This window comes from Notothenia coriiceps, unplaced genomic scaffold (genome assembly GCF_000735185.1).
Source record: "Notothenia coriiceps isolate Sejong01 unplaced genomic scaffold, NC01 NC01_scaffold00026355, whole genome shotgun sequence".
Taxonomy (NCBI): Eukaryota; Metazoa; Chordata; class Actinopteri; order Perciformes; family Nototheniidae; genus Notothenia; species Notothenia coriiceps.
This window is the reverse complement of record NW_011359056.1, coordinates 738-11,569: the sequence shown is the minus strand read 5'-3', so window position 1 is coordinate 11,569 and position 10,832 is coordinate 738. Positions and strand designations below refer to the sequence as shown.

At 38.3% G+C, this 10,832-nt stretch overlaps 2 protein-coding genes across 2 annotated transcripts; one reads left to right on the top strand and one right to left on the bottom strand.

Annotated features, from left to right (window-relative positions):
• Positions 1 to 400: 400 nt before the first annotated feature.
• Positions 401 to 2,788, top strand: LOC104956774 (retinoid-inducible serine carboxypeptidase-like). The gene is made up of 5 exons (XM_010784309.1): positions 401 to 524; positions 607 to 720; positions 799 to 936; positions 2,236 to 2,399; positions 2,561 to 2,788. The coding sequence occupies exons 1-5, from the start codon at positions 416 to 418 to the stop codon at positions 2,621 to 2,623; spliced, it is 588 nt and encodes a 195-aa protein (XP_010782611.1). The 5' UTR covers positions 401 to 415; the 3' UTR covers positions 2,624 to 2,788.
• A 493-nt stretch (positions 2,789 to 3,281) lies between these two features.
• Positions 3,282 to 8,051, bottom strand: LOC104956773 (cytosolic endo-beta-N-acetylglucosaminidase-like). Its single transcript, XM_010784308.1, has 3 exons — positions 7,292 to 8,051; positions 6,268 to 6,379; positions 3,282 to 5,497 (listed from the first exon to the last, which is right to left on the bottom strand). Exons 1-3 carry the CDS (start codon positions 7,450 to 7,452, stop codon positions 5,126 to 5,128), a joined length of 645 nt encoding a protein of 214 aa, XP_010782610.1. The 5' UTR covers positions 7,453 to 8,051; the 3' UTR covers positions 3,282 to 5,125.
• Between the last annotated feature and the right edge of the window lie 2,781 nt (positions 8,052 to 10,832).

Sequence of the window (10,832 nt, the reverse complement as noted above, 5' to 3'; positions counted from 1 at the left end):
TGTATATATATATATATATATGTGTATATATGTGTATATATATATATGTGTATATATATGTGTATATATATATATGTATATATGTATATGTATATATGTGTATATATATGTATATGTATGTATATATATGTGTATATATATGTATATGTATATATGTATATGTATACATGTGTATATATATATATGTGTGTATATATATATGTATATATATGTGTATGTATATGTGTGTATATATATATATGTATGTATATATATGTATGTATATATATATGTATATATATATATATGTATATATATGTGTGTGTGTGTGTTGCATTGTTGGAGGAGCTCGGGGCTGAAGATTTTCATTGCACACTGTAGCCACTGTGCATATAATAATAAAACTCTTGAATCTTGTGTGTGTGCATCATGTTTGATGTGGTTTGCTTTTGGTTGTCAGAACTCCAATGGCGTCAACTTCTACAACATCCTGACCCAGGAGCCGGATGAGAGCCGCAGCTCTGCAGCAGGAGAAGACTATATCTGTAAGAATCTACAGCTCAGTTAAAACTGACTGCCGATAACTGAGACGTTCATTATTAAACTAAGAGGTTTGGTTCCCCACAGCTCTGCAGGTACGTCGCCATATCAGACCCCTCCACAGCCAATCACTGAGCCAGCTGATGAATGGACTAATCAGGAAGAAACTGGGCATCATCCCCCAGAACGTCACCTGGGGAGGTACTGTACCGATTCTTTAGTTCAACAACATGCATGCTTTTCCAGAGTTTATTTGTATTATATGTGTGTGTGTTTCAGGCCAGGCAGAGGAGGTGTTCAGCTACATGGCAGGAGACTTCATGAGGCCTGTGGTGGACGTAGTGGACCAGCTGCTGAGCGCCGGAGTTAACGTCACCGTCTACAACGGCCAGCTGGACCTCATCGTGGACACCATGGGTAACTCCCTCACTATATTACTTTAAGTGCAGCAGCAGTGTAAATGTACTCAAGTACTGTACTTAGTTACCATTGTTTAGGTACTTGTGATCAACTTGTGTATTTTTTCATGTATTGCTATTTAATACTTTCACAACATTTTTAAGGCAATTTTGTACTTTTTTTTTTTTTTTAAACAAATGTACTTATTGGCTTCTTTGCAGGTATGGATTTATTATACAGAATATTAATCAACCAATAAATCATTGTGTTATAGGTTAAGCAACGCAGCAGTATATCAAGTCATCTAAATAATCCCCACCTTTACCAAGTGAACATTGAAATCAATGCATAATAATTATAATACAAACATGTCATATTTAAATCTGATATGGGTCATACTGGAACATTTGTATTTACTTTTTGTACTTGAAGTACAGTTTGATGACAGTACTTTTACTTGAAGAGAATTTTGAATGCAGAATTATTACTTGTAACAGAGTATTTTTACAGTATAGTACTTAAGTAAAATATCTGAGTACTTCTTCCACCTCCGTGCAGTGAGGCACTTCCTGTCACATGGTCTATTCTTCTGTGACATGGGCTGCGGTCCATATTGCATGCCTTTCTTTTCCCATATACTGCAGCTGCCCCCACAAAGTTTGCATTTTAGGCAAATTATTTCTTACTGGTGTATTCCCTGCGCAAAGGATTGTGGGTAAGAATAGCCAAAAAAATGATGTCTTGCACACTGTAAAATGGGACAAGATGCGTCCTGGTATTTTAAGCATGCTGCATTTGACATAAAGAGTACAAGTTATAGTAAGGGTATGTGGTGCAGGAATGATTCCTAAACCGGGAAATTAGTTGGCATTTTATACTTCCGGTTGCATCTTCTTGAATTCTGGTTTTTCGAATGATTTTATTTTTTGGTTGGATTCCCGAAAAAAGGTCTGGTTAATAAAACCTTACCAAATGTAATGTTTTGTACTAAAATATAGTAAAAAAAGTAATACTTCACTGGCAACCGTCTAAATCTTTGTTTCTTAAAATCAGTGGTTGCTAACAAGTGGCTATATGAGACTACTAAAAATCCTCTTGCCAAACATTATCTGCCCTTAGCTTAGCGGTGTTGACATGTAACCATGCCAACCTATTGAATTTGTAAATCCAAAGGAAAAAAAACCATGGCTTTTTGTCAACTTCTGGGTCGGCCTACAAAACTAATCATTGAACCTCTCTAAAGTATGGGTACTGAACGTACTGAAGCGTGCCATTGGTCTGTACTTCCTGTCACATGGTCTGTTTTTACTGTCACAGGTCAGGAGCTGTGGGTGAAGAGGCTGAAGTGGGAGGGGCTACCTGTCTTTAACAAGATGAGGTGGACCCCCCTGGACGATCCCACCTCCCAAGGCGTTACTGGAGCTTTCTGCAAGACCTATAAGAACTTTGGCTTCTATTGGATCCTCAAAGCAGGTCACATGGTAAGTAACTGGCATTTGTTGTTACGTATTGGTCATTTGATGTTTGACACTGCTTGGAGACTAATCAAGTTCAGTTTATTAAGGATATTTTTAGAACTCATGTTACCTTCTCATGATGGAGACTTTTGACTTCAGATGTTAAACTTGTCTTTGTGTCCCAGATCCCCTCAGACCAGGGCCCGATGGCCTTGCAGATGATGAAGATGATCACTCGGCAGGTTTAATCTCCAACTCTGATGCCAGCTGGAATGGCTCTGACAATCTCTATGATCACATGACCTTTTTTTTTTAAATGTTCTGCTAAACCAAATCAAGAGTCTGAGCTCTGTGATTAAAACACTGACCTGTTTAACTTTCAGCCAAAAAACAATAAAGGCACTTTACCTTGGTTGGTTGGTTATTGGCTAATGGTTACAAGCCAAAATTGTTATGACATCACAATAAAGTGACCAAAATCTTATCAGCTCATTTTCAGACAGGTTTTTATATAAATGGATCAGGACAAAAAGAGAGTCTTTTTTCCTGAAACTTCCAGAATCTCTTTACACAGAGGGGACACATGTTTATGTAGAAAAGACAGGAAAAAGTGGATTTTGCATAATAGATGACCTTTAACTTATAGCTTATGGAAATAAATGGATCAATGAGATATAAAGCCCACGGCCACACTAGACCTTTTAAGTATGTCATTGCCAACATGCTAATGTTAAGCAGGTATACCAGGTTTGGAATGTTTGATTACATTCATTACATAGTTGGGCTAGTTTTCATTACATAGTTGGGTTAGTTTCCTTTAGTCCAAGTTTTTACACATATTTACACAAACGCATGCTGTTCTGGTTCCGCACAAAGCACTGAGATCATGAGGCTGAACTTTTTTACTTGTCTCTACAAAGTATTGTATTTTTTAAATCACAATGAAATGAAATGTCCACACTGATTAACAAAATATTTTCTATTATCAAATTCAAAAGATGTTGACAAATTGATTTAAGTGAAGTACGATAAAGCCAATAAAAGCTGGCCCTACAGAAGACTTGTGAGTACTGTATGAGAAAGTGATCACATCATTGATGTAGCTTGTTGTATTACAGTCTTTAACAAACCGTTTTGAAATTATCCTTCAGTTCAGTTCACTCAGTTTACAATGTTCTCGCATAGTTAACATAGATCGATCATATAAAGCACATTGGTGGATCCAAGTATAAAAGTGCTGAATCCACATATGCCAATGAAAACGAGAAGAAAGAAAATATAAATATGTGGTATATTTGGATAGGTAAATCTTGTCAAGTGATAAGTCTGTAACCCGATACATCACCAAACCGAAGTGAGACCCCACAGCCAACCGGTACTTCATGTTACATATGGATTATTATTGAAACACACCATTGCATTGAGAAACCTGAGATGTAATATGAGTTAATATGATTAAGACCATTTTGCAAACGTCATGCACAGAACATGCATATTAGCCCTTTATATGCTTCATATAATATTCAGTAAATGATCCTTTATCAAATGCCGTCTTAGGCAACACAGGAGACTGAAGGTACTGCAGCACATACAAGTAACATGTAGTAACAAGGAATGGTTAAACAATATGGGGAATACAATAAGACTTCAATGAGTAGGAATGGATATTGAGCAACCAGTCTTATCAGCATTATATGACTGTGTTTTGATATTTTAGTTCATATTAATTTCATATAGTTGTAGAAATAAATGTGATATTTACATGTTGATTTGCATGTATAATGGTTAGTGTGATAGACTATGTAAGGTTTTGAGTGCTTGTTGATTGTTATACGTGTTCCTGCCCAGGGGGCATAATTCAGATTTGGGCTTTTCTATGCATGATCCTTGTTTATGAAGACATAAATAAAACTCAAGTCTAAACACGAAATGTAAAGCTATAGCTAGTTAGCACAAATGCTGGCAACAGGTGGCAGCAGCTAACCTGACTAGCATCATCATAAGCTTACTTATTAAAACAGATTAGTCCAACCATCAGTAATTCAAAACCTTCTCGTACCTCAAACCCTTTAAACCAAACACAGTTTTTGTACAAATGAGATATGATGCGATAGTTAGCTTAAGCTGGTAGGTGGACAGAGCCAGGCTAGCTGTTTCCACATGTTTCCAATCTTAATGCTAAGCTACATTTTAAGACCAAGATGCTAATTGTTCTCCCGTTTTAATCACATTCAATTTAGCTCTGGACGGATTTTGCCCAGTTGTCAGTTGTTTATGAATTCAGGTGTAGCCCTGAAGAAAACTGCTTGGTATGATTGAATAATGATCATTTGGTTGTTACCTCATCAAGAAGGGGTGCACAATTAATACAATTGTTGTATAGAATATATCAAAATCCCGATATGGATTATTCAAATTGCAAAAGGCACAACATTTGTAAAAGGCTAAAGTACAGATTTCCCGGCCGATAAATTGTATTCTACACACTTAACAAAACATCTTTGTTCTCTATGGATCCTTTGCAAAAAAAATGGAATATATTTTTCAATGACAATGGGAATTCTGATTACAAAACTTTCTCTACCTGGTCTGAAACCCACAATTCTTATAAAATCGTGAATTGCAATTGCAATATCAGTCCAAAATAATTGCAATAAGTTATTCTGCAGGCCCTAGTTTAAAGTAATAATAATGTTCATCATGTTGTTAACCTTCCCATTCTGTAATGAAGTGACATTCAGATCTTAAAGTCATTTTGTTTTGGCCTCTGTGTAGCTGAGGCTCCTTCTGCCCCAGTGGCTCTCTGGCAGCGGGAAGCCCTTCCTGATCACCGGCTCCACCACCAGCTCCAGCAGGCCGGGGGCTTCTGGGACCTCCAGCTCTGTCACTCTATAGAGGTTAGAGTACGCCCGGCCCATCAGAGCCAGCTGGCCAGGGGGGATCCGCCGCCAGTACACCCTGAAGTGGCGCACAAGCTCCGGGGGGTAGTCCCAGTGCATAGTGGCGTTTAGGTGCAGGCAGGGAGAGGTGGAGGTTCCAGCACCACGCAGCCACACCACGTCATAAATACACAAGCCCTGGACCAGATGAGGGGGGGTCTGCAGACTGGCTCCATCCATCAGCTTATTGAGAGACAGAAGAGGAGACAAAACTGATCCAAGTCAGATTTATCACAACAGTAGTTAGTAGATTTACACAAACAAGGAATTTGCTTCGGTGTAAAATTGTGCATATATTAGTATAGTCTAGTTGCCAGCAGTGTGATCCCGGAAATGTTGAGTACCCCAACGTTTTATGATATGAAATGTATAGTACGGGTCCCCAGCACATAGAAACCTCCGGATTCTTACTTGCATATGTTGGGCAATTTGCACATTTAGCATAAATTGCGTTAATTAGCATGAATTACCATTATAGCCTATGCAGACAATAGTTAAACAATAGCTTGTCCGATTTGGACAATTTGTTCTGGTTTTAGGGGTTATGGAGGATGTTGAATCCATTTCTGACATTTCAGGATCAAACAATGCAATTGTAACCAGAAAGTGGCCATATGTATACTCTCGTGGACTGATTTGACTACTTTGAGTAGTGTTGTGACCATTGGATAAAGAGAGCACAAGATGAACATTATTATAAAAAACTTACAAATATGGAACTATTTTAAAAGCATTTCAAAAAAACTTAAATAAATGAAAAGAAGGGTTTACAAGAAATATAAAAAAGTAAGGCCATTCAAATAAAGTATTGCAATTCGGATTGTTATTCTGAAAGGCTACAACATGAAGTGCCTCTGGTGCTGAGACATTTCAAATGGAAGTGCTCAGGTGTTCATTTAAGGGTAAAGAGGAGGTCAGTGGAAGCTCAGTGGGACAGTGGGCCTCGCTCTCACCAGGATCTCTCCCACTCTGCAGCTGATAGGCATTTCCTGCGCCTCTCTATCCCTCTGGATGCTCACACTGACTTCTCGAAGAGCACAGCCACAGAGCTCCAGCTGTGAACATCTGCCCATGGGGGAGAAACCAAGACTTTATCACGACATTCTTTCACTGTAGCTGTTATTCACTTAGAGTTACCTTACCCGCAAAGTTGGGAAGGTTCATTCAAAAATGTAATCTGTTACAATTACTAGTTACCTGCTTAGAAAAGTCATTAGTAATGTAACCTCCCCAATATTAAAGTAATGTATCCTGATTACTTTGTTACTTTTGGATTACCTCAATATAAAATATGCAGATAAAGACAATATCAAATAAATATCAATAAGACTGCTTTTACTTATTGTATTCTGATCAAAAAAGAGTAGACAACACATCAATGTAACATTAGAAAAGAAGAAACCAAGATATTCAACAACAACGTGACTACTTCTTAGTGTTTTAAAAAAAGCCCAATACTGAATTTGAAGATGAAGTAAAAAAGCAAGCAATGTTCCGTCCACTACTTTAATGACTTGCATGCTGTTGAAATTATGTTTCAATATATTAGGTAATTATGCACGTAAATATACTTTGTTAAGTATGCTATTACCACTTCACACTCAAACTTTATTCAAACAGTCCCAAAGTAACATCAGTCGTAGTAGACAGGTTAGTTGACGTGAGTTAGCAAACATCAGCAGTTAGCAGTTGGTCTTACCCCTAAAAGCTTCTTCAAATGAGACGTAGGCCCCTCGGATAAAGAGAGTTTATTAAGAGCTGGCAGGCAGAGCTTCCACTTAACGGTGATGTAAGCTTTTGTTTAGAAAATGTTCCCATGGTGAAAGCGTTTTGAATTGTTTGATGTTTTGTAACATTGTAATCCTGGTAGTAATCCCCAGTTTACATTTTTTTAATGTGATTACATCTTTTTTTTCTGAAACTTTAACGGATGACAGTAGCGCTGTTGCATGTATTCCGTTACTCCCCAAGCCTTACCCGATGGTCCAGCCGCCTGCACTCAGGTTGCCACACAGCTGAAAGAACTGGCTCACCGACTCCAGCCCATCACCCAGTCCTGCAGCAGACACAGGGGGAACTGCAGACACACATTTAAAGGTTAGCATCACCATACAAAATTGATGAACCTTTACAACCATCAGCACCGAGGAACTAGAAGCAGGAACAAGTGTTTATGGAGATTTAATAAAGCAAATAAACAAACAATTACCAAGCAGAACCATGCGGTCAACAAAATATCTCAAAGCTAAGCTTATCCCCATTGCCATACGATAAACCCGCACATACACCAGGTGGCCTAAATATCATTCAAGCTAAAAACCGTTAAAGCCCTAAGGTCGTTCCAAGGTCCAGGTCCAAACACAAAGGAGCCCCTTGACTTTGGAACAACCTCTCTGAGGAGATCAGGACTGCAACATCTGTCTGCTCTTTGAAGTCACCTTTAAAAACTCACTTTTACAATTGCTTTTATGTGATTCTACTTTTAGTCTTATTTTATTTTTCATTTATTCTCATTCTATGTACGGTATTTCTGTTTTATTATTTGCTATGCATTTAACTATGTATTCTCAAGTTGAGTTTATTTTGTTAAATGCACTTGCTGTCCGTGTATTTGTATGTTAAATGTTGTAAACTATGTTTTGAAAGGTGCTATATAAATACAATTTATTATTATTAACCACACCCAGGTGAAAATGACCAGAAACGATCAATTACCAATGTGTGTGGTGTAAATGTGAATAATAAAACAATAAACACAGGCTAACGTAGCATTTTGGCTCATACACCCAGTATGCAATTTGATGGGGGATGCCACAAGGGGTTGGCAACATTTCTAAAATGCATGCCCCATGTTAACCTGCCACCAAACCCAGGAACAATCTGGGGTTAAGGATCTTGGCCAAGGACTCTACGACATGACCCTCTCCCTGTTAGACACTAATTGACCCCCAAAGCTAGAGCAAATGACAATCTGTGTCCAGGGCCGGACTGGGACAATAAGTCAGGCCGGGAATTATACACGCAGCTAGGCCACTACCAGTTTTCTTTTGTGCCATTTTCCTGGATTTATTTGTCAATATTTACCGCGTTGCTGCCCATAGTGATAGCCCTAAACTTTAAATCTACTACCCCAGAATAAACATATGGACATGGGTTACTATTTTTTTTTTTAAAGTGCAAATCTATTTAGGAACCTATCCATGTGAACACATTTTAAGTGGAGGTGGACCGCAAATCCTCTGGGGGGGTCCGGGGGCGCATAAGATTTTTTTTTAAATGTTGGACTTAAATGCATCAATCTGGTGCACTTTGAGGGGGAAATAAAGAGAGACTAAACCCATATGAAACAGAACTGTATACATTTAAATAATCATAAAATCATAAGAACATGGCCATAACCAATAACACACCATATCCAATATGAAAAAACATTGAAACTTGTTTATTTATTTGTTTTTGGTTCATTTATAGTTGTGAGTGTGTCTGGGCACCTGAACCAGCCTCACCCGTCTCCCCCCTCTCCCCCTTTGAGGCAGCAGCAAAGACTAGTTTTAGCTCTCAACAAGTTTTTAAAGTTTATCTTACCTCTTTTCACCTAGTAACTTTTTTTTTATTATTCATGCATATTTTACTAATCACTCCCCCTTCAAATGGAAATATGTGTTTACATAAATTATGACCAAACCGTTTGAGACCCGCTGAGAACTTAGACTAAGTTAACTATCTAAACACTCAGAGTCCTTTACCTCACCTGAGCTGTAGTTATCAGTCTCTCAGTCTGACAGCAGAGGACTCTCCTCCACCTTGTTGACAGCTCATTATATCCGTTAGAGCAGCTAGCTAGCACCAGATGCTAACAACAACACTACACGTAACCGGTGCGCACGCTTTCTCTCTCGTTCGCTCGAGCCACACATACAGTACACACCCTCCCGAGCTTGAATGACACACAGAGACCAATCGAGGGCATTAGTGTATGATCTGTATGAAAGTGGCCAAAAACAAATAAATAAACAAGTTTCAATGTTTTTTCATATTGGATATGGTATGTTATTGGTTATGGCCATGTTCTTATGATTTTATGATTATTTAAATGTATACAGTTCTGTTTCATATGGGTTTAGTCTCTCTTTATTTCCCCCTCAAAGTGCACCAGATTGATGCATTTAAGTCCAACATTTAAAAAACATCTTACTGGGGGAGCTTGCCCCCGGAACCCCCTAGAGGATTTGAGGTCCACGTCCACTTAAAATATCTTCACATGGATAGGTTCCTAAATAGGTTTGCACTTTAAAAAAATAAATAGGAACCCATGTCCATATGTTTATTCTGGGGTAGTAGATTTAAAGTTTAGGGCTATCACTATGGGCAGCAACGCTGTAAATATTGACAAATAAATCCAGGAAATTGGCACAAAAGAAAACTGGTAGTGGCCTGGCTGGGTGTATAACTCCCGGCCTGACTTATTGTCCCAGTCCGGCCCTGATGGTCTGCAAAGGCCAAAATCCCAGAGTTCCCTGCAAAGGGAGTTTCTCCCTGCGTGGACGGTGAAAGCTTTGTCATTTATAAATCAGACACTATTTGTTTACTGTAATAGTAGAGTAACATGAATTAATTCAGGGTTTACTCACTAAGTCAATAGCAAGCAGGTAAGGTAACTGGTGGTTTTACATTTGTTTTTGGTGTTAGGTACAGTATATTTGTTTTTCTTCTTCTGTGTGTAATCCCACGATTCATTGGCCACTTGTCTAATGTTTTAATGCATGTTGGTATATGCTCTATGGATACGGATACGTTAGATTAAAGACCTTGAATTACAGCCCCAGACACCAGATGAACGAACTATGCCTTCCTGATAAATAATTAATAAATGTATAAATAAAAAAAAATTAAAAAAGTTCAGTTCTGTAAGTTTAAATATAAAGCATGTTCTTCATTAATGAGAGCAGGCTGAATTTATACCATAACAAAATCTTCTGATGATTTTTTGAAAAAGCAAGCGTAGAACAAAGATGCATTTCATCATTTACACTACAACAGACTGAGTGTGCTTGAGAGTGCTTCAACGGCCGAGCCCAATTAACTGCCATTAGAATGCAGCTTGCCGTAGCTTATCGCCGGCTTTCATCTTGGGAACAATCATCTGCTTCACAGCTGTCTCGTATGTGTGTAGTGGAGCTGCCGCTGTGTTGGAAACATTTGCACCTCAAGGTCAAAATTAATAAATAAGTAACATCTACCAGCACTTTTTCAGCACAAACCTCAGTAGAAGCTCTCTCTCTCTGTATAATTGACGCTCTTGGAGGTTAGCAGCTCATTGGAAACACGGAGGAAAAATAAACTTTGAAGCAGATTGCTGAGTCCGAAACCAATATGATAAGACAGTTTATCAGTGCAGATTTGGAGTCTGCAAGTATTTATGATCTTAGACTGTTGGAGTGTGTGTTTACATGTGCTCATGCACTTAATGTGTCAACCTGGCGAGGTCTGGGACTTAATCTTCACTTTATAAACTGCT